Below are 23,842 nucleotides of genomic sequence, written 5' to 3'. Positions count from 1 at the left end.
ATTGAGACCAGGTGTCAGCACGCTACCTAATCCTGAGTTGCAGGAGTCAGGTGTTCCGTTTAAATTTTTGGGTGCTCTTACTTAGCTGTCAAAATGTGTAAGATTCTAATTTCAATCTATATGCCTATGTTCACTTATTAGTCTAGATTGATTTATATTCAGGATTGTTGGAAATGTTTTTTCAGGATGTCCTTATGAGTGCCAAAAGGATTATACTGCATGTTCGTATTTGATGCTTTTACAAATGGATTGGGTCAGAGCTTGCAACCTAAGGAGCTGATTACTGCTCTCTTCATTAGCAAATAATGGATTTAGTAAAATAATGTGGGGAAAACAATTCTTGTGCTTAATTTTGTTCTAACTACAGAGATATCTTCTGCATATCTTGATTCAAGAGAAATACTGAGCTACCTAGACTTTTGCAAGTTTCATCTTCACTGACTCACTCTCACAAGTAAATGCTCATGTGAGAGGCCTATTTGGCTGAGCAGTAATCATGTCAGAGAAGGGGGCATGTGTGAATTTGCACCTCCTCCAAGCACTTACTCGCAAGAGCTTAGCTAAAATGACTCTCACTTCAGTATTTGACACCTGTGTATTTTAAAAAGTGCTGTGGAAAGAGGAGGTTATTATACTAGACTTCTTACTCTGTACTTGATGGGAAGTCTAAATTTGCAATCTTACCAGTACTCTTAAATTCCTCAGATGGCAGTTGTCTATCCAGAGAGCTGCTTCAATGTGAAGTTCAATGTGAAATTCTTAAGATATTACAAACCCATGCATATAGTCAGTACTATTAGAAGAGATTATTTGGTTCTAAATGAGAGAGAACCATTAAGAGACAAGTTTGTTCTTACTGATACAGTGAGATTTTCCACATTCCTTTAAATATGTTGTATTTCCAAGGACAAAAAAGCCAACAACAACGGTAATTGAGCATTACTGTCTGCATCTATGGTGCATTTAGGCACAATACTGAACAATCTGTATTGGTAGTTACTGTGGTGCATATTTGCCACTAGTCGTTTAATATCCTAGTTCACATTGCCAAGTATCAAAGTGTTTTTTGGTAGGAATATTGGCATGCCTGACTTTGGAAATGTAGTGGTAGTTTAGTAATGTAGCCATATGCTAGAGGTATTAAACAAATGGTGATGGTACGTTTTCTTTCTCCCTCCCCCCCCCCCCAAAAAGTTGGCACTGTGTATAGTTACAAATAAATCAAGGGAGTGGCTGTTGCCCTGACACAGTAGCAATTTGATTGTCATTGATGCATCACCAGTAACAAGGGGGCATTTGTTGTGGCTATCTCTTGTTGGGAAACACAGCCCAAGGCAAGAATGGCAAAGTTCTTCATTTGTAGAGCTGATTTTGCCCAGTTAAGCTCTTTGGTGATCCAAGACTTTGTTGTGATGCCCATCACTACCACCCAGTCCCAGATTTCGGATGAAGAGAATCTGGATCTCCCGCAGGCAGAAGGCTAGGGAAGAATTGAACAGTTAGCTTGAACTAATTTTTGCCTGGCTCAACCTATGCGGTTTCCTCAACAAAATTTTGTTAATATGGTGGTTGGACCTTGTCAAATGCTGTGGCAGAGGCGTGGCTTCACACCTGGTAGACACTACTTGAAGCAGGAAATGAGACCTCTCTTTTCATTTCCTGCCTGAAGGGGTGGCTATCAAGTGGGGTAGGAAAGGAGAAGGCTAAAAACAATATTCTGCCCCATCTGAGCTGTTGCCACCTGCTTTTCCCTTATCTATATCAAGTAACTGCTTATACATATGGATGCACTTTTTTTTTAGATGAAAGCTCCTTACATCACATAAGGTGCAATTTATGTTCCTGTAAGTATTCACTTGGCTGCAAAGAGGCTGTATAGAAGTTGAGACTGTTCGGATCTACTAGATGGATCACTCTGGGAAGAAGGGAAGCAGCAGTACAGGATCTCACTAAGCAAACTTGTCATCTGAGTAGAGTTGGGCTTTTGCCACATTTTCTTTTGGAAGGACAGAACATCTGTGCAACCTGTGCAGTGTAGAGTCTAGAGGAGGTGGTGGTTGTCCTTGCCATGTTAAATGAGGCTTCCTTGCTTCATTGTGAGTAATGACATCCCTGAGCACCTGATAACTGCTTTAATCATGTGTTTAGTCTAGTTTCACAACTGCAGCAGACAGCAAGGTGTGTTCACTACCCACAGTGTTAAGTGAGGGCCGCCCCTCACATAATACTAGAACTTCAGATCACCAAGGAGATTGATTTGAATTAGTTTTAGGACAAACTAAAGGAAGCACTTTTCCACACAGTTCATTATTAAATTATTGAGTTCCGTACCATGGGATGTAGTGATGGCCCCTAATTCACGTGACATCTACGAGGATTAAGAGTTATGGTCTTTCAGTAGCTCAGTACTTAAATAGAAGCCCCGCTGGTCGTTAGGGTTCCAAAGAATGTTCGCAATCCGGATCACTCACGTCTGGGTTTGCGGCATTCGGGAGCCAAAACGTTCAACTCGCAAGGCGTTTGAGGTCCAAGGTATGACTGCACTGTATATCTCTTATGAGTGTTCTCTTTACATGCATTCTTAAATGTAGGCACTGTAGACAACAGAAATGCAGTGCAAAAGGTCAGACTTGCTGTGCGTTGAGGTTAGCTGGTGTGTTGACCTGCAGAGGTAATTCCCATCCACCCACCCAGCATGAGGAATAAGCAGTTACGAAGAGAGTTGGTAATCCAACAGCAGTTGCAGGACACCAAGTTAGCTATCCCTGTTATGGAGTCTGGGCCTTACTGAGTTGTTCCAGGGCTCTTTTGCCAGCCTATCCTGTGACTACAAGTATATTTAGCAGGCCTCTCTATTCCAGTTATTTGAGGGGTTTGGAGGAAGATAGAGGCTGTGTTGGGCTGCATTTATCTCTGCCATCTTAGCAGCAGTTGATAAATACTGAATTTCAGGGGTGAAAACCCTCACGCTTCTTGCAAATGGCAATGAACATTTGAGCCTTGTGATGATGGGGGGGGGCATCCTCTTGTGTATTGTCACACCAAGAGGCCAGGATGTGTTAATAGTGTGGAAAGAGGATAGGATGCAGCAGGGCCTGTGAATTGTCATTCATGCTGAAGGGAGGAGAGTGAGGAATAAATGTGGATAGGCGAGTGGGGCCATCTATTGCCCTGTGAATAGCATGGTCAGTGCTCTTTAAAAAACTAACAAATTCTTTATTATAGCACTCTGGTTCACAGAGGAAAAAAGTCTTTTAAACTGTAAGAGGTTTGCATACAAATGACCTTGCAATACCAAAAATATAGTTTCTTTACAGTGTGAGTGTCTGGAGTTATAGAATGCTGACCACTTGCACCTTAGAGTGATGCTCATTATTTTGAGCCAAGTTTCCAGTTCTAATATGTACCCTAACCTTCCCCTCTCTTATTACCACTGAGAAGTGACTTGAGTACACCAGCTGCGACTTATCTGCTTCTGTTTTCCCCACTATTTCACTCCTAGTTTGCTTTGTTTTCCCACTTCTGAGATAACTGGATAATGGCCATCCTGGAATTCTTCGCTTTGATAAGTGGCACTGAGAAATATGGGAAATATGGGACACAAAGTGGTGATAGCATTCTGAACTTGATAATACAGTGTAGTGTAAGTGGATATTCTGTTGGCTAAATGTGAAAAGGCATAAGTTTTACTGTTACACTGTTGGTGAATGATATAATAATTATGATATAATTTTACTATGTTTTTATATGTGCTGTAAGCTGTAACCAGCCAGATGGGTAAGGTATAAACAATAAAATTATTATTATTATTATTATTACTATTATTATTATTTTAAAAGAAACCTTAATGGGAGTATCGGAATCTATAACCATGTCTAGGTTCCCTCTCTTATTTCTGGAAAAGTGGCATCTGGATCAAGTATTGTCCTTCAATCATGTGAACAGTGCCTGTAAATCATGCATAGGCAAACTCGGCCCTCCAGATGTTTTGAGACTACAATTCCCATCATCGCTGACCACTGGTCCTGTTACCTAGGGATGATGGGAGTTGTAGTCCCAAAACATCTAGAGGGCCGAGTTTGCCTATGCCTGCTGTAGATGAATGCAGAAAAGTTTATACCAGGTTTTGTACACTGGGCTATTGTTTAAACAATTTAAGGGTTTTCAGATGTACATTGTATTACCTTACTGGACCATGCATGTAAATTCTGTAATTGGAAACATCCCTTTAAGGGTTTGACTTGAGAAGTGAGCTGTAAATTCTGCTTTTCAAATTGGATTTAATTACTTATATTCTAAATCCACAAGACAATACCAAAGCATACTTTGTTAGAATATTTGTAATTGTTGACCTGTTAAACTGAATTGCTGCAAGTCATGAGATAGGATTAGTTGTTCCATGAAGTAGAAAGTAGTTGTGGTATTTGTGATCTCTGGTCGACTACAAGAAATAGAGGTGCCTAAAAGTTAAAATAATATTTTTTGAAGTCTGTGGATTGATGAGGCAAATTGTTGACTTCAGTTGTTGGTTTGTTCTGGTTTATAGATACTTGATAAGAATGTCGTTCTGCCCCATAAATGACCAAGAAGTAAAAGTGAACAAATGGTTTCTCTTTTTGATGTACGTTGTGACTATTATAACAAAGGCAGTTTGAACGCTTTGAGAGCGCTAGTGAAACCAGTTCCCTTTTTATGCTACTTTCTATTTATACCCTTCTCTTTCTACATTTTGTGGCTGTGGTCTGCAGATCTGCATGATAGTTTAAGGCCAGCTTTGAAGTACATCAGAAATTATATTTGCTTTATTGTACAAGCCAGAGGTAGCTAACCTGTGACCCTTCGGGTGTTAATTTTAATTTTATTTATTTGTAAAATTTACATTGTAGGTCAGGTCTCAACATATAAAACTACATAAAATGGTATATTGAAAAAAATTATCAGCTAACATTCAGAATTTAATTCTGTATCTAACATTCCTCCATCTGTCCTTCTCCAGTATTCAAAGTTCAAAAGTCCTGGTGCCAAATACCAACTGTTGTCAGTGCCTGCCTAAAGTTGGGGAAGGAGAGGAATCCACAATCAGGGTTCCACCACTGAGAAGTCCTGTTTTGAGTCTTGCAGCCTGGACTTTATTTGGTGGTGGTACAAACAAAAGGGCCTCCTCAGTGAATTTTGGATTGCCTTCAGGTTGGTACCTATGTGGAAAGAGGCAATTTTATTAGGGGTCAAATAACTCGGGTCAAATAAGTGTTTAATTTTTGTAATACATAGAAGATGGAACTCCCTTGGGAGGTTCTGGGCTCACCTTCCTTTGAGGTTTCCAAGCAGAGGTTGGATGGCCATCTCTCATGGATGCTTTAGCTGAGTTTTCTACGTTGCAGGGGGTTGGACTAGAAAAATGACCATTTGGATCCCTTCCAGCTCTCTCATTTTATGTAAATGTATTTTGCATAAATTATAAAACTTACAGATAAAAAATGTTCTGTTTACAAACAAAACATTTAAATAGCTACCTTTCTACCAATAGAAAGGGCGGGGGGCCACAGGAAGGAAATAAGGTCGAAAGGGGGCCTCAGTCAAAAGGAAGAAGGTTGGGAAACACTGGTCTATAATAATCCAAGAAATGTTCTATTTGCTCTTCAGAGTTGGGAGCCCTCATGTTCTGGCAGCTTGAATGATAAAATAATTTTGTCTCTGCTTAGCAGCTGAAGGGTATTTCTGAGCTGCTGAGTCTGCTAAAAGAGAATGCTCCAGCACTATATTCAGCAGGGAGGAAATGCGACATACGCTGGTAGTATGCCCATGTGGTCAAGGGCTCCTTCTATTCCTCTCTTGTTATCCATCCTACAGCATGAAGTTTCTTGTTCCATTTGAGATGTTCTCCAAACCTTTCTGTGTGTTTCCCTTATTCCCGAAGATACCAAATTTTACTTTCTAATTGGACCTTCATGGGTTAACTTTTGGTGCTGGAGTTGGGCTAGGGAACCTGAATTCCAATTGTCCTTGTTCGTGGACCTCACTGTGTTACCTGACTTCACACACCGACACACTGGGTCACACTCTCAGCCTAATGTATCTCAGATGGTTGTTGTGTAAGGATAAGAGAGAGAAAAATAGAGTAACCCCCATGCACAGTGCCCTTAGCTCAAATAATGAAAAAATATGGGGTGAGAACATTAAAGATCTTTTAGTCTTCTTGGGTTATTGGTGGATATGCAATATCTGTGGTCTTGCTATTTCTGCTTTGTATTCCATTGCTGGCTGTTAATTGGAATATGTAACACTGATCAGCGCCTCAAGTGTTTTTAATAGAAATGAGTAATTGCTATGGTACCTTTTTTGGTTCATTTTAAACCTGATTAGTTTACTGCCATGACAGGAACCTTCAGGTTTCATTAGATGTTTTAACAGACCGGGTGGATAAATTTTAAAACCAGTCTTTTCCCAACTTGTTGCCCTTCAGTTGTATGACCATGGTGGCTGGGGTTGATGGGATTTGTAGTAAAAAATGACTAGAAGGGGAGACTGGTCCAGAGCATGAGGACTCAATTCTGAATCCAGCTTGGCCAACACCCTGTTTCACTCTTGTGGAAAGTCTATAAACGGGATCTGAGGGACTCAGGGCCTGGAATTCACATATAATTCTCATGACTTTAACCATTAATGCACGTCCTCCAATTCATCTAACCGCCTTTTAAAAGTAATATAAGTAAGTGGCAATCAGCACATTATGTGGCTTCAAATTTCATAAATGGGAGTGCTTTGTGAGGAAGTGTTTTCTTTTGTTTGTCCTGAATCTCTGCCCATCAGTTTCATTGGATGAGCCTGTGTTCAAGTAGTAATGAGAGGTGGAAAAAGGTGTCTTTCTCTACACCATGCACAATTTCTTAAACCTCTCTGATGTCCAACCTCCAATGCCTTTTTTTCTAAACTGGGGCTGGGAGGAGGGAAGGACCCCTTTTTTTAGCCACGTTTTCTTATGAAGAAGCTTCTGGGGGCCACATGCCAGTGACAAGCTGCTCAAGAAACAAAAAGTAGGTGAAGTAATGTGACTCTTACCTTTGTACAGTATAGTCATTGAGAAGCATACAGCATATATGAACTCTGTATGTGACCAAGCTGATGATGGAGGAACGATTTAGTCTTTGAATCAGACAAAGGTTCCATAATCCCAGTTCAAGCCATAGAGAGTCTGAAATGCTTTTCCATTTTATATATACAGTGGTACCTCGGGATGCGAACGGGATCCGTTCTGGAGCCCCGTTCACATCCTGAATAGAACCCGAGACGCGAGGGCATGTGTGCTGGTTGCGTTTTGCCACTTCGACGCACGCATGTGACATCATTTTGAGCTTCTGTGCATGCCCAAGTGGCGAAACCCAGAAGTAACATGCTCTGTTACTTCTGGGTTGCCGCGGAGCGCAGCCCGAAAGCACTCATCCTGAAGCACATTCAACCCGAGGTATGACTGTATGTTCCTATTAATATCCAACTTATAGATGGAACCTGCTCTTTCACAGCACAGGGATGAATGAAAATAGGTTCTTTGAGAATTAATTCCCCAACAGAACCCCTAAATTAGTCTTGACTGGAAAGATAACCATATATTTCCTAATGTTATGGTACTGTTAAACTTGATCCTCATTTTGGTAAAGAATGAATGCAAAGTGCAGTTCCCTTGAAGAAATGAGGTGCTTTGTAGCATTAGCAAGTTGCATCTCACTTTAAAGTGAGCCTCGGCCGTCTTGCATGTTCTCAGATGCATTATAAATCTAGTATATGGTGTTCATTATAGCTGTGTTAAGGCCTTTATAAACATTTTGATTTTATGTTGGAATTTTAACTGCAGGGTGTTTAGTCAGTTCAAGATGCTTTGCATGAGAGCATTTCTTCAAACAGGAAAGCTGTCCCTTTTAATTTTGCTAAGTAGTAGTGTCAGAGCTGAGCTGGTTTTGCTGCTTGGACTTTTTTGCCCCATTTGTCGCCAGTTGAATAGTTGGATAGAACTTAGCACAGTGGATGTAGTTGGCAAAAGAACTGGTTACAAGAAAGGAGTTTCCAACTAAACATCAGGAAGAACTCTCTGACAGTAAGAGCTGTTTGACAGTGGAGTGGACTTCCTTGGGAGGTTGTGGACTCCCCTTTGGAACATTTTAAGCAGAGGGTGGAAGGCCATCTGGTATGGATGCTTTAGCTGAGATTCCTGAACAAAGGGGTCCCTTCTGTTCAGCATTCTGCTGGTTTCTCCCAACTTCCATTTTTCCTCACCGTGCTTGTGTAGAGAAGTGCAAGCTGGGGCCTTGCTTGTGTTTCTGTCTTCCTCTTTCGCCCTATTACTGGAGCACTTGCAGGAGAAATAGGGCACATGCTTGATTTGGCACTGTTTTGTCTAATACCAAGTTCAAGCTTTTCTAGAGTCACCTGCAGCACCCGAGTAGAAAGAGTCCATTTCTTCCTCAACGTTAGAAAAACAGATTTCCTTCCACCCACCCCTTCTTTTTTTAAAGATAAAACAAAACTTATTAGAAATCTGTTATTTAAAGACATCGCTTTCTTTTACTAAAGGGTAAACATCAATTTTACTCTGCACCTGCCCCTGTGTAGTTTTGGGTGATGACAGGAGGTTTCATGATACAAATGTTTTCTGCAATCCAATAGAGTGGACCCTAATGGCAGGAAGAATAGAGATGTTGCCACAGATCAGGCATTCACAAAATCAGACATTCACAAAAACGTGGTCTTGATGACCCTCCACTGCCTCTGCATCGTGGGAGAGGTGTGATCTTGTACCTATCCTTACACTGAGCTTGGGAGACATAGATGCAAGGTCCCCAGGGCAATCCTCCCCCCCCCCCCAAATTTCAAGAGGAGGAGGAAAACAGGGAATTGCCATGCTTGCCAAAGGAGTGGTGAAGAAGGATGAGCAGTTGCATAATTCTCAGTGCTATACAGCAGAGTTCATATTCTGCAGTTAATTAAACCTTAGTCCTCGGGACTGAATTCTGCATTCTCTTTTTGTGTGAATAAACCAGATCTCCATGCTCTATTTAAATCCCAATAGCTGAGGTTTCTCCTGAATTTTTTTGCAAACAACTAATAAACTCTGAACAGGAGAGATGTGTGAGGAAGGTGTAGAAGCTTGTGGTGTCTTGACACTGCAACCATTTGCAAAGATTGCACATAATCAAATGTAACTGCAGTCATGAAAACCAGAAACTTGTTTTCAGACTTATCCTCATTGATTGAGCTTTGTAATCAGTTAAATGAATACAGAGACTCTGATAATGGACTTTGCTGAGAGTGGCTAGCACATTGCGCTGTGACAAAGCATTATGCACACATTCAGCACTCTTGTAGCTGGCCTTGACACAGAAATATGCAACCTTTCCCCCCTGTTACTCTTGAGTTTTAGAATTTATTTAAAATGTATAAAAAGAACTTCCCAACATGTATTGGAATTACCAGAAGACACCCTTGCCATACCATTCTAGTATTTTTAACACCACTTCAAAGGAAAAATTCTTCTCCCGTAGTTGCAAAATAGACGTGATAAGCTGAAATTCAGGAAAGGTATTTTATTTATTTCTGCTTAAATCTGTTGCTTGCAGTGATGCATAGGATGTTGTTTGCGAACTTGTTTACAAGGATTGGTGAATTGTAGCAAATCATGCATACATTTTTAGGCACAACTGAATGAGTTATGCCTAATTAATGCTACAGTTCTATGCCCATTTACTGTGGAGTAAGACCCGTCAGAAAGCATTCATAGGGCTCTCTTGCATATTCTCCTGGTTTCAGTTGAAGTTAAGCCTCAGCAAGTAGGTGCAAATGGGAATGTGGGTGCTCAAAGTACTGTAGTCAGAACCGTTTAGATTAGATGAAAGATCAGGCAGTGTTCTTCCTTAAACCTTCTAATAGATTTCTTCTTTCCATAGGTTCTAAAGGGCAGCTAAACCATTGCATAAGTTGAGCCACATCTGGGCCATGTCGTCTATATTACCGTTTACTCCACCTGTTGTGAAGAGACTGTTGGGATGGAAGAAGTCTGCCACTGGTTCAGGAGGTGCTGGTGGGGGTGAGCAGAATGGTCAGGAAGAAAAATGGTGTGAGAAAGCAGTGAAAAGTTTGGTGAAGAAGCTCAAGAAGACAGGACAACTGGATGAGCTTGAAAAAGCAATCACCACTCAAAATTGCAATACAAAATGTGTTACAATACCAAGGTAAGAACTCTATAGATCGGAAACAAATCAGTGCCAAAGCAAACAGCAATTTAAGTCTTAAACTAAATAAGTCCTTCGGCAAGGTATTTAATGGTACAAATACCTTTTTACATGGGTTTACTTTCCTTATTTTGCCTGTATTTTAAGCTAACTACATTTTCTTTTTAAGAAGTAGCTGGGATAGTTAAATTGTATTACCTAGATTTCTCGCTCTACCAATATGTGTATTCCTAGAAAGACATATTAACTGACTCTTTCCTTGGTCAACACTTCAGTTCGCTAGCCATGTGTAAATGCCATCCTACAGTTTTATGCACTGGTCTTGCTTCAGCGGTATAAGACTACGTTTTCACGATATGAATGGGTCTTAGTTTGTCTGTTTTGGTTCCAGAATGTCTGCTTGTCTTCTGTTTGGATTTCTGGAACATCCTTCTAGTGCTCTCAGCATAAGAAAGGAAAGCTTCATGTATGGTGAAGTGGAAAGTATTCTTTGCAGCACAGGTATCCACCAGGATCGGATTCCTTCATGACTTCACACATTTTAAAGTTACACTCACAGCAATCGAAGGTCATAAGTATAACTAAGGTGCAAGCATTGTTAGAATGCAAAGTTCATTATAAAAGGCAGTTATAGAAGCTGGTAGTAGAAAGAAAGTAGAAGAGAAGGAACTGTGTTAGCCCAGATTGAGTAAATTGGTATACAATTGTGTTTAGAGAGTTGTTCATCTATATATTTATCAGGTATTACTGAGGAAGAGGCACCGTTGATTCTGCAAAGGAATTGTTTCCTCTTTTATATTGCAAATTATTTATGGCTGTTAAAAAATGTAGGCAAGATTAATTCATTGATACGATGTTATTGGATATATAAAAATCTCTTTGGAAACATTGTTGCCCTTTTTGTTAAAAGGTTAGAAATATAGAAACAAGTGGCAAGTATTCTTCATGGTTGAAAGGTAAATGTGCAGGCAATGACTGATTTATGCGTTTCCACTTGGTGTGTGATTGCGCATGTGCACACAACACTGAACCTGAAAATGTTACTGAAAGAATGGCACGCTTTACTCGGGCCCTACCAACACACGTGGGGTTCTGGAACAGAACCTACGCAAAATGAGGATCGCCTGTATATCAGAAGGTGTATTCATCTTCTAGTGACCCACTCAGGATTTAAATAGCACTTCAAGGGGTTCAGTAGGCACAGATGCTCATAAGACTGTTAAATCCGGATGCACAATATTTTGCATTTTGATGTGATTTATTACAACTGTTATTTACTGGACAAATTATTTAAATAATAATTTTAACCTTTAAAATTTTATAAATAAGTGGAGTGGATGATACTGGAGTATGGTAAAATCATGATGAGTGACATAGAAGTTAACTTTAAAACATCCTAGTTCATGGAATTCCACGCCATGGGATATTACGACATCTTGCCATAAGTAGCTTTTCAGTAGTAATTATTTATGTTGGGCACAGGTTTGTTAGCCACTACAGGTGGTAAGTCAGAAGTATGGCTTCCTTGAAGAGACACTAGCCTAGGCATAGGCAACCTTGGCCCTCCAGATGTTTTGGGACTACAACTCCCGTCATCCCTAGCTAACAGGACCAGTGGTCAGGGATGATGGGAATTGTAGTCCCAAAAACATCTGGAGGGCCGAGGTTGCCTATGCCTGGGCTAGACCTATGACTATCCCTAATCAGTTCTTTTGTTCTAAATGTAGACAAGTACAATAATAATCACCAACTTCGTTTTCAAAAGACTAATATGATCCTGTAGGGTGGCATGTTCTTCGAGCTTTCATTTTTATGTGGTCTCAAGACTCCCAGTTTAACATATGGGAGTGATCTTGCTTTTTTAAAATTAGAGTTGGCAAAGTCTCCAAAGTCCATGGTGTAGAACAAACTGGATTCAGTCCTTGGACCATATGTTTGACAGCTCTATGCTTGAGATCTTAGTCTAATTCCTTTGCAAGCAAGTAACCCAAACATCACAAAGTCAATAAAGCTGCTGGCTCATTAGCTTACTTCTATAGAGTTTCTCTGTGTCACCTTCTTCCATGTTTTGCCCTCCTGTTAACACTAGTGGATCATTTGGTAGCTGCAGTTGGAAATTTAATTAATCTTACTCCTGGTTTTCCATTTCTAAATTTAAAAGACACATTTATGGGACATAATTAGCAATCAGTCATATGGTTCACATCAAGCCATTTGCAGAACTTCAGTCTAACATGGAAAACAAACCAAGGGTTTCAAACGTGGTCACAAACAAGTCATATGCTGTTGCTCAGTGAAGATAAAACGCAAAGTTGCTTATTTATCTCCTGAAGGTTCAAGCTATTTATTGGAAAACTGTTTCCAGAGTTCTTGCAAATTGTCCCCCCCCCCCCCCACTTTCAACTTAGACAGAAACCCCTATCCAGAGCCTATGAAGAACAGAAAAAAAGGTTTTAAAATAACTGCATTTAAATTTAAAGGGGAAATATCAGATAATACAGGATGCTTCATCAACAAGCTCAGATTCTGCCAAACTGTACTCTGAACTATTTGCTTGAACTGACCATCATAGAGCCTAATTAAAATAACCTTGTCTTCATAGCTGAGCCAGCTAATCTTGTTTTTTAAAAAAACACTTTATTTAGAGTTCGACAATAACAAAAAAACCTGCAATAACTACTACATAAGTTCATTACAATTGACCATCTTTAACAATAATTGAGCCAGCTAATCTTGATTTTTAATGAATTATAGATGTACAAAACAAATTAAACTATAGCAAGAAAATAATAAATTCATAATATATAACAGTCAAACGTAGTAACTATATATATATAGAGAGAGAGATTGTTAATCTGGATCTTAACAATATTTCACACCAGTAAGGCAGATACTTGTTATCAGCATTATATTTTCATATAAATAATTGGTATCCAGAGTTATTCAAATGAACAAAAGTTGTTAACTTAACCACTGAGGCTGTATGCCACTATATCGTCTCCACTTAGTAGGTATAATTATCTTTGTTGCTGTTAGGAGGTTTCTTACTAACTCCAGATGTTCACATCTTATAACTCCTTTAAAATGCCCAAGTAAAGTATATAAAAGGTTGGTAGTATAGAGTATCAAATCATCTTGTCTGAGCTACAGACTTCTTCCAGGTATAGTGTTTGTATAACTCCATGTGTGAAGGAAAAGGAAAAGCGATGCAAGTTTCCACAGGTACTACTGACTTCTCAGTTTATCTTCTTTTGAGGAGTGATGTCAACTGCACAAAACCATGTAGAAATTTTCTTTTACACCCTGCTGCAAAAAAATATTTTTTCATTGTTCATCTGAAATTCCTGTATTTTTGGCAATCCTGTTTTGACTTAATTTGATTTCCTTTTAATTTATGTCTGGATATGTTTTTTCTGTTACAGTCTAGTCTAAATTTGCTTTTAGAAATGCATTAAATATTTCCAAACTCTTATCCCCATTTCTTAACAATTTTGCTTTGGCATCTCCCACTGACCGCTCCAAATAATCAGTGCAAGAAACTGAGATATGAAAGCTAGGAGCTAAATAGCACCTTAAACCTAGGTGATGAGTGCAACAATGGAACGTCTAGGCGTGCCTTTTTAATAAGAATACAAAGCTGAAAATGAATGAACTGCAGCTAAAATATTATGTTCATTTTTCACATGATCCAGTCCTTCCCCTGCCCCCCCCCCCCAATATTCTTAAGAGGGTCTGTTCTCCAGTATTCAGAGAGTAGCTGGAAGTGGGGAGGCAGAAAAAGGTCCTTCTATCCTTCCACTCTACAGCTTTAATCTGAAATCTTAGGCACAGTCCTGCGCACAGAGCTCGGAAACTTCTTGCGCTAATGAAATTCCCTGTTGCAAAATGTGCCTAGAACAATGGGAGTTTTGACCACTGCAAATAATAAACTTTGAATAAATTTCATAAAGTCTTGGGTGCATTTGCACCAGAGTCGAAGGACATTTCCCTTTCTCATTTGTGAATCAACTTGATTCACGCTGCGTGTGTTTGTGTGTGCAGGTATAAGTGCAGTTTCACAAAGAAAAGCAAGCTGTCTTGGCCTCTAGTGATAGACTGGTAAACTGAATGCTCTCTGCTTTCTCTTGTAAGTAATTGCCTTAGATTGCTTGAAAGCACACCTGTCCAGGAAACGAGGTATCCTAAGATGTCCTGGCTGCTTTCCAGAGAGCCTCAGGCATGACTCACCCATTCAGAGTGACAGATATGGAAGGAAGTGAAGCCCCGCCCCCCCATGATTTCAATGCTAAACCAAACCATAACCAAATGTGTGGGCTTTTGAATAGGAGCTTGCGACTCTGGTCATTTTTTGTTGCACTGCACTGAGCTAAAGCATAGTTTGTCTTAGTGCATTGTCAGAACTTGGTCATGGACAAACTATGGCACAGCGGCAAAAAGAACCACCGAAGAGCAACTTGGAGCCTCCACATTTGTGCTAAAGTGGGTTAACATAACCAATGGATTAAATGTTGCAGCCCTAAAAGCAACTAAAATGGTGTTAAATTCTGATAGCCACGAGCTTCTTTATTTAGTAAGGTGATATTAGGTACTTTATCACTTTAGGTGTGTAGTGTTATGTTGGTACATAAAAATACCTTGTGTCTTTTTATGATATACCATATCCAGGGAAAGCACCTCTAGTAACCACACAGGCTACTAGTTTGAGAAATGAGGAAGTGGATTACTGGGTCAGTAAGGCATGAAAATTGAATGAATGAATGAATGAATGAATGAAAGTGAAGGCTGAGTGCAGAACTACTCTTGACTCTTTATCTGGCTAGTAATTTACAGCATGGATAGTCACAAAAGGTGGGTCTCTCTAATTACTTCATGGTGTTCTGTTGCCCTTCATTGTTCTTCTATGCATAATTTGTTGTACTCCTCCTTGATGCTTTATATGAGAGACATTTGGAGTAGAGATTTGACACTTCTTATCCCTGCGTAGGCTAAGTTTGTAGTACCCCATTTGAAGTAGGTGTTCGTTAAGCAGAGCAACAACCAGTAATAGTTTACTGTGCTGAACCACTAGAGAGCACCAGTGTGATGTAGTGGGTAGAGTGTTGGAGTAGGATTGGGGAGATACAGGCTCAAACCGCCACTTGACCATGAAGTTCACTGTGTGAGCTTGGGCCAGTCCTTATCTCTTGACATAACTTCACAGTGTCCTTGTGATGATAACACAGAGGGAGAAAATCATAGTTTGCTCCTTCATTCTCTTTGGAGGAAAGGTGAGATACAAATGCAGTTGGCTTTAATGCCCCCTTGGTAATGGATCTACCGTACTTTTCGCTCTATAAGACGCACCCGACCATAAGACACACCTAGTTTTAGAGGAGGAGAACAAGAAAAAAAATATTCTCTCCCTCTCTGCTCAGCGCCTCTCCAGCAAAGCAGGAGGAGAAACGGAAGGGGCTCCTGTTTCTCCTCCCGCTTTGCTGAAGGGGCGCTGAGCAGAGAGGGAAAGCTGCGCAGCGCCTCTCCAGCGAAGCGAAGCCAGGAAAGCAAGAGGGATCGGTGCACAGCAATCCCTCTTGCTCTCCTGGCATCAGTGAAAGCTGCACAGTCTGCATTCACTCCATAAGACGCACGCAACATTTCCCCTTACTTTTTAGGAGGGAAAAAGTGTGTCTTATAGAGCGAAAAACACTGTACTTTTAGGGACTGGTTAATATTCTGTTAACATTTAAATGTGTTTGTGGGAGTGGGGGTTATTGGTTTGTTTTTGCTTTATTATGCATTTTGCGTTCTCTTTTTTATTTTTATGTTGGGAACTGCCCTGTGATCTTTGGATGAAGGATAGTATACAAATTTAATAAATAACAATCTTAATAGTTAATCCCCCTTGCTCATCTGGAACTATTTCTGTATGAGCTGACATTCTGAAACTTCATATGATGAAGTAGACTTTTGTCCATTGGTGGACAGAAGGTGCCTTGTAACCTAATCTTGGACTACTGGCCAATTTTGGCTTAGTGATGGCATCCTTACAAAGAATGCCTGGATAGCTCAGTTGGTTAGAGTGTGGTGCTGATAATGCCAGGGTTGCAGGTTTAATCCCCATATGACAACTACATATCCCTGCATTGCAGAGGGTTGGACTAGATGATCCTCAGGATCCCTTTCAAATCTATAATTCTATGAATGCTGGACTAAGTGGGCTTAGGTCTGATCGTGCAAAAGTAATTACGGCTGAACAAGAGTGTTTACAGAAGGTCACTTACCATAGATGAGTTATGTCTTAATTAATAAATCCTGAGTATGCACACTCAGGGTTGTAAATGTAAAACACATTGGTAGACTATGAGAATTCTAATAAAGGAGACCACACAAGACTTCCAGTCTCGTTCTCGTTGTTGTGGCTCATTCTACAGTAAATGTTAGTCTTGAAATACCACAGGACCTGTTTGGGCTAAGATAGGGAGGGATGCATACACTTCTGTTCCTATCTTTTGTTTTAGGTCTGCAGTTTCCTGTGGAACACAGGTCTGGAAACCTGTTATTGCTGCTTCAGTGTACAGCAAGGAAAAAAGATGCTTGCCTCTGCAATCCCACAGCTGCTTCGCATTTGCCACACCAAGTGGAGAAAAATTGTGTGAGAAGGGTTAAGCACACATCCTGCTTGTTCTTCCCCATGCAAGTCTCCCTTGGTTTTCTGGGAAGTGATGACTGAGGCTCCTAGAACAGTGAATTCTTAGTTGGACCTAAAGTAATGCTTACTACTTCCTGTTCTTCACCAGCAGGAAAGGAGGCTAGTTCTAACCAGGCAGTAGCAACTGACCAAACTTTATCTGGTGGTTTCCGAGAGTTGCGTTGCATATCTGAAAGGAGGCAAATGTGAAAAACTGTAGCGCACAATCTGATGCTCATCACTGCAGCTTGTCAAATTCTGCTTAAAAACATCTTTCGTCTGCACATCTTTCGTTGTGCACCTTATTATCACCTCTGTACACTCCCAAGAAACTTGCTAAGGAAATCACTGTTGAAGGATTTGCTTCGTGGCAGCTCTGTCAATGCTTCAAGAGCAGTGAATTTTAAAAGTAGTTTCCATTTACTACAGGCTCTTGAGAACAGCTCCTTATAATTAGCATTCTCAAATTCAGATGGCACGCGTGGAAGGTCGTAATGGTCCTTTGATGTTTAAAGGAGTGCCCTCATTTTTGCTCTTCTTCCTCCGATGCTTAAACATTTGCCACAGTTACTGCTCTGGGAGTTAACCCATTCTGTCTAGTGACCCCAGATATATATATGTAATAGACCTTCCAGCTTTGCTTTCCAAGCGTTATGGGTAGAACTGAAACATGTGTCATTCTCCATTATCAGGGCCTTTGTGTGCTCATACTAGAATCTGAAGCTTAGAATCGCAACTGAATTTGTGTTTCGTTTCCTGAGACATTTCCCCCAAAGTTTTATGGTAGAAGGAAACACTGCCTTTGACCGCTCAACTTTCGTCTTCCTCCCAACACAGTGGAGTCAGGAGATTCTGGAAACCATTTGAAGCAGAGATAACTGGTTATTAAATTCTTACTCACAAAGAGTGCACATATAGGACCCTCCCATATTAGATTACATATTTGGACCTGCCATCGTAAGGATGTACATATAAACAAGCCTTTCAAAATCAGCCCACTCTCAGGGAATATGTATTGTCTTTTCTAAAATAGTATTTCTGATTCAGGGTACCAGCATAAATAGCCTTATTAGAGCTTTTAGTAAATACTTACAAAACACAAATGTTTGGACTAAGTTGTTTTGGCAATGAATTTGTATTACTTGAACTTTAAATTTTCAGTTAGCCAGGTAGCGTCAGAATAGCAAAAACATATAGTGATTTATGGCATCCGGAACCTTTGTTAAGTTTTCTTTTAACTGGGTGAGGGGCTTTCTAAAAACATAGCGAGTCAACAGGAAGTTCTGGTCAAACTTAGCAGGTACTAATTTCCAAAACCATTCCTCTAAAACTGTGCGTGCCAAACGAAAAGCTGCTTTGGGAGCTTCTTCCAAAGGGAGAAAATGGTCTTTTGGGCTTGAGACACTTCAGAGACTGTTTTTCAGAAGTGTCCTTGTGGTCTGCGTACGAAACTTTCCCAGAAAGTTAATGAAATACAGAAAATGAGTGAAATGCAGGAATAAAGCGCAACAGCCTCATTTTATTTCCAGAGGGCTTCAATGAGGTTGGAGTCAAGTGCTATGCTTAAATATTTACTTTTCTTACATCTATATTATTCCTTTCTTTTGTCACGGAACCAGTGCATATCCAGACACTAACTAAATCCAGAATTGCTTAGCTTCAACAAATTGGTTTTTTCATGGGCCTTCAGCCCACACCCTGGGACTGCAAGGGTGTAGATTAGGCATGTGAGCAACAGACAAAAGCACACACACACTCCGGACTGTTTTGTGGGACCTCCTTGGAATCTGGTGAATTGAACATCTATAGGTCCTAGTGATAGCAGTTAAAATATTATTTTCTAAATTTTAAAAGGTCAATTGTGGCTGCTGTCAATACTAGGGTGAGCCGGTGCCATCTAGAATTCAACCATAATTTAGGAATTGAGGGGCGGCAGCTGCTGCTTGGGTTACTTGGCTGTATGAATTTTCCCTTCTTGCGTCTTTTAACAGGTTCTTCATTGGAGTTTAACACCCCTTTTTATTCAGTTTGTGAATGGTATATGCATTGCACCAAGAAGCACTTGGTGGGAATATGCAATCATCTGTGGCCAAGTCCTGGTTCCTCAACTATGGTTAATTGTTCTGAACCACTTAGGATATCTTTAATTTGCGATAAACGAGTGTTGATCAGGGTTATTTATATCTGTTGAACACATGCAGAAAACCTCATATGAAACATCCATAACACTTGTGTGAATACAATTTATGAGCAGGAGCAGTTTACAGTTGATAGATCGTTGCTGCAAAACCTTCATAGGTTGAGTACTGAGTTATCTTTTCACATGCAGTGGTGGCTGAAAGAAAAACCATGCATGGGAACTGGCTCTGTTTCCAGCTAATTGAAGTCTCTCTAAGAAAAATATATATATTTCCAGCAGCCTGAGCCATTGGGGTGTGATGGGAAGTAAGACCAGAAATGGACTTGATATTTTCAAGAAATGTTTTTATTTTATTTTGAAGACTACAAATAACCACTTGCTGGTCAGAATCACATCAGGAATTCCAATCAGGAAAGAATTGTGGAAGTTTTTCATTCTTCTTCATTTCAGCTACAGAAGACTGACTCTAGCAAATCGGGCTAGTGTTATATAGCACACATACATTTGGGCTTAGAACCAAGATACCCAAAGGACCACCTTTTTTTCATCAATCTCTACGTGACCTCCAACATCTGCAGAGCCACTGCTCCAAGTTCTTCCTTATTCTGAAGTGCAGAAAGCTACAGAGAAGGCTTTCTCAGCAGTGCCCTCCCACCTCTCAGTTTTGGAACACACTCCTTAGAAAGGCTTGCCTGGCTTAATGTCTTTTTGGTGCTAGACAAGCCCTTTTATTCACTAAAGGTTTTTAGTGTTTTAATTGGTTATTTATTTATTTAGCAAAAGGCAGCTTGGTGGTTAAAACAAACCCTCTAATTTACAAAAAAGTCACTTTAATATAGTGCTAGCATCTTTTATTGATATTGAGTATCTGCTGTCAAGATTGCTGTGTTACATGACAGCGAAGAGGTGTGTTAAGTCCCCTGCGTTGTGGTTCTGATGGATTTCAGTGCTGTGCCGTAATTATGTTTTATGACTGTGTATCCATTTAAACTGTGTCACCCAGAGAACCCCCAGTTAAGGGGTGACTCAAATATATTCGAAGAGGTTATTTATTCATTGTACTTGGAAAGTGAATTGAGGAAATCAAAAAAGGGATGTGTTGACCAGTCACTGTTGGGTAACCGCCAGAGTGAAGGAAATTCTAAGCAAACGAAGTTTATACCACTAAGCATGTAAATTGGCTTGCTTCTTTTGACTTGTGACATTTGGCCATCCAGAAATAGGGCATTATTGCCAGAGGTGCATAACTGAGAACTCTTCCAGTAGGTGGAAAGCAAAGTGCAGCGGCTGGTTCCTGAAGAATACCAAACGGTATAGAATAAATAAGACAGTGATATTCCATGTAGGCATTCTGTCACTGGTATAAATCAGGTTTGTTGTAATATTGCACCCATATTGATGACGTTGGTTGCTGGGACATCCATTAAATCTTTGTCTTTTCTGAAATGACTGCCATCTTCGTTTGGCAACTTAAAGGTTTTTTGAGTTAATAAATGGCATTTCTTGTACCTTAAGTTGAGCTGTTTGAACTTCTCCTGTTGGATTTCAGCCTGCATAAATGTGTGCTTTGCAACAGCATAACATTGGACGTATCCTTTTTCTTATATGGCACTGAAGAAAATGGGAGAGGATTGTCATAAGGCCTTTCCACTACACAGAAAAAAAAAGCCTGCACATTCAAGCTAGTAATAGATCTACATCGCTTTTGCGGTTCCTGATGGCTGTGTTAACAACTTGTGGAAATCTACCATCATACTGACACGGCTTAGTCTGTGACTTTTCATATGCTTGCAAATATACTCCCTAAAGCTAGAAGATACTATTGTGTACTGCCACGTTGAGGAGGTTTTGCCTGTTTTAAGGTATATTCAAAGTATGCTGTTTGCTTAAACCCAGCGAACTTGTTCACCTTTTTGGAAACATCATTTTACCTTGAATCACATGTTCCATTTTATTGGCCTTCTTCATATAGAATATACAGCGTTTGAGGCTTAAGAAAAGCTGCATCTTCTATGTGAGAGGAAGCTTTCTGTACATTCCCCCCATGTCTTTACATCATGGTAGTTTGAATAACCATGCTTCCATATTCACATCAACTTTTTTGTTTTTGTTTTTTTTCAATTTTATACACAGCACTTGCTCTGAAATTTGGGGACTGAGTACACCAAACACGATAGATCAGTGGGATACCACAGGCCTATACAGCTTCTCTGAACAAACCAGGTGAATATTCTGCCCTGTGTCTCATTGTAGAGATCTTGTGGGAGGGTTGGCTTTCAAGGGTCTTGTCTAGTGGAAATGCTTCCTAGTCAGCAAAGCATTTTTTTTAAAAAAACAACTGATTTTGCCTTAAGTGTTCTCAGCTGATGTTTTAACCAATGAAATTCTAATTTTGGAAAAGAAAAAAAAACCTCTATCCACATCAGTGCCGTTCTGAAAAGGGGAAAACTTGGGGTGGGGTGGGGGATGCAACCATATGGTCTGTACTTGTTTAATAAGAATTGGGGGCAAGTGTGTGTGTGTTTAAAACAGATTGCACACTGGGGGGGTTTTTTGGCGGGGCGTGGGGTTAGCTGATCAGGTATGTGCATTCAGAGACTTATGGAAGGTGTGGGACACAACTTGGGGAGTGAGCAGCTTGTTTAGGTTTTTGATGGTTTTTTTTCCATGTCACCCTTACTCGCATTGTGTACTGAGGTTTGTCTTTCCCATCCCATGAGTCATAAACCATCTGCATTTGTGTAGGCCTAGGCAGTCCATCTTAAAACTAGCAAACCTTTTCAACTGGTAGCAGCAAGGGGTGCGAGGAACCGACCGTGAAACCACAAGCAAGCCCAGTGTATGCCGAACGCAAGCTTCAGGTTGGGAAGTGATGTGGATTGCTTGGAGATCTGACTGCTGTAACCTTACGCGCAATCTTGTATGACAGAGATGTGCTTAAAGCAAGGAGCAGCGTCAACTAAAGTGTAGCATAGTATTCATGGTGAGCAGGCTTAGGTGTAATGTCCTGTTTGCTTAGATGTGCAGTCGTTGTCACCAGCGCACCCTGTCACCCAGGGACTCCTTGATTTCAAGTGCCAATAATAGTAGTGTATGCTTTAACGATAACACTACCTCTTACCTGAGAACATCATAAATGTCTTTTGTTGGCTCTCTGGTTTAAAGGGGTGGCGGCAATGAGAGGTGCCTAATGATACAGAATATCTTGGCTTATATGTGCTTCCTGAGAACTTCCCTAAATGTTCTGGAATACTTTTCCTCCCTCTAGGTCTCTTGATGGCCGCCTGCAAGTATCCCACCGTAAAGGATTGCCACATGTTATTTACTGCCGTTTGTGGCGCTGGCCTGACCTTCACAGTCACCATGAACTTAAGGCAATTGAAAACTGTGAATATGCTTTTAATCTTAAAAAGGACGAAGTATGCGTAAACCCTTACCATTACCAGAGAGTGGAGACTCCAGGTAGGAAGATGGCAAGCTGCTCTTGGCGTATCGGTGTCTGCTGCCCTGGCTTCTTTTGCTAAGAATCTTACTAACAATGTGTGCAAAGCTGAAGTGAGAGGAGTCCATGTTATTGTTTTGGAATTCCAAGAGCTTGAGTGAGAGCTAATCCAAAATTTAATCGGACAATGGTGCTTAAATGTTGAAAGGCATTGTTGTTGTATTGAATGCATGTGTTTGGCGCCTCCCAGGATAGTTTGGAATTGCAAAATGTTAACAAAAATGCTTGCAGCTAGGGCAGCAGAGCGTCTCTTTCAAAACTATTTGTTCTCAGTTGCAGAGACTCGGAGCAAAACACAGTACTTTTTAACATAAGTTCAATAAATGCACGTACAGCTTAAAGGCTCCCCCACCTACTTTTTTAGTCATAGCCACTAAGCTGACTTGTAATCTCAGCCTTTTTTTCGTATCTGGGGAGTGGACTCCATAGGTGAGCAGCTACTAGCTGGAGTGCGTCTCCCTTGTGGCTTCCGCCAGTAAAAGTTCAAGCATCAGTAGCAAAAAGAGCTGCGTGCATTTAATTTTTTTACTGGCATTTATACAGGGAGCTTAGAATGTTGCGTCTCCACTCCTGCTTTATCTTCACAACCCAGCCGTATGCTGGGAAACAATGTCTGGCTCAAGGCAGCCCAGTGACCTTTGTTGCTGAGTTGGGATTTGCACCCTGGTTGTCCTAGTTGGATTTATGTTCTCTAGCAGAATGTTGGACAAAGCTGAGAAAACCAGGGTTGACTGTAAAACTCATTGGTTGGCCTTGGGCCAGCCTCTGTCTTCCAGCCTTAAACCTACTTCACAAAGTGGTTAGGACTAAAAACAGGGAATGCCCATGATATCCAAAACTCCATGGAGGAAGGGGAAATAAATGTGACTGCCCGTCTTAAACTTTTCTGCTTGAGAAAGCACCTAGGGAAGGGAGAGCCAAGAGACGAAGGCTGAGCCAAAGACCCTGTTGTGGGTGGGGTTGCATTCTCTCTGAAACGTCAGGTTCATAGTTTGGGGGGGTGGCTTCACATTCGTTGTTGACTAGTAGTGTCTTTTATCAACTTAGGGTCGCAGCTAGCAATCAGCCTATCTAGATACAGTGCAGCTTAAATGCAGTCTGGAAAGCTGGAGTCTCCTCTGTCTTGGGCTACATTTTGAAGACTGGAAGCTTCAGCTGGTGCAGAATGCAGTGGCTTGGAGGTCACCCCCAAGGAGCTTCCTGAATGAATAGGGGATTTGAACCCACGTCTTTTTTTATTTAAGGAAATGGCTTTTTGCAGCCCTTTCCCACCTGGCCTGGAAGGAGGGGCCCTGATTGACTCCAGCTACAAA

General features: G+C 40.6%; 1 protein-coding gene across 4 annotated transcripts in view; it reads left to right on the top strand.

Moving 5' to 3' along the window:
• The window catches only part of SMAD2 (SMAD family member 2), a 38,796-nt gene that overhangs the window by 2,894 nt on the left and 12,060 nt on the right, over window positions 1–23,842 (top strand). For 2 of the 4 annotated variants that reach the window (XM_080973556.1, XM_080973557.1), the window contains 3 exons: window positions 9,936–10,220; window positions 21,161–21,250; window positions 22,296–22,489. In XM_080973556.1, the coding sequence (XP_080829682.1) occupies window positions 9,985–10,220; window positions 21,161–21,250; window positions 22,296–22,489 (520 nt within the window). In that variant the 5' untranslated portion in view covers window positions 9,936–9,984. Of the gene's footprint in view, window positions 1–5,015; window positions 5,188–9,935; window positions 10,221–21,160; window positions 21,251–22,295; window positions 22,490–23,842 lie in introns of those variants that run through there. The other 2 variants (XM_080973558.1, XM_080973559.1) reach the window with 2 other exon arrangements.

The sequence above is a fragment of the Podarcis pityusensis genome (genome assembly GCF_964106645.2).
Source record: "Podarcis pityusensis genome assembly, chromosome: 11".
Taxonomy (NCBI): Eukaryota; Metazoa; Chordata; class Lepidosauria; order Squamata; family Lacertidae; genus Podarcis; species Podarcis pityusensis.
The sequence above is the reverse complement of the archived record's forward strand: the minus strand, read 5'-3'. Positions and strand labels throughout refer to the sequence as shown.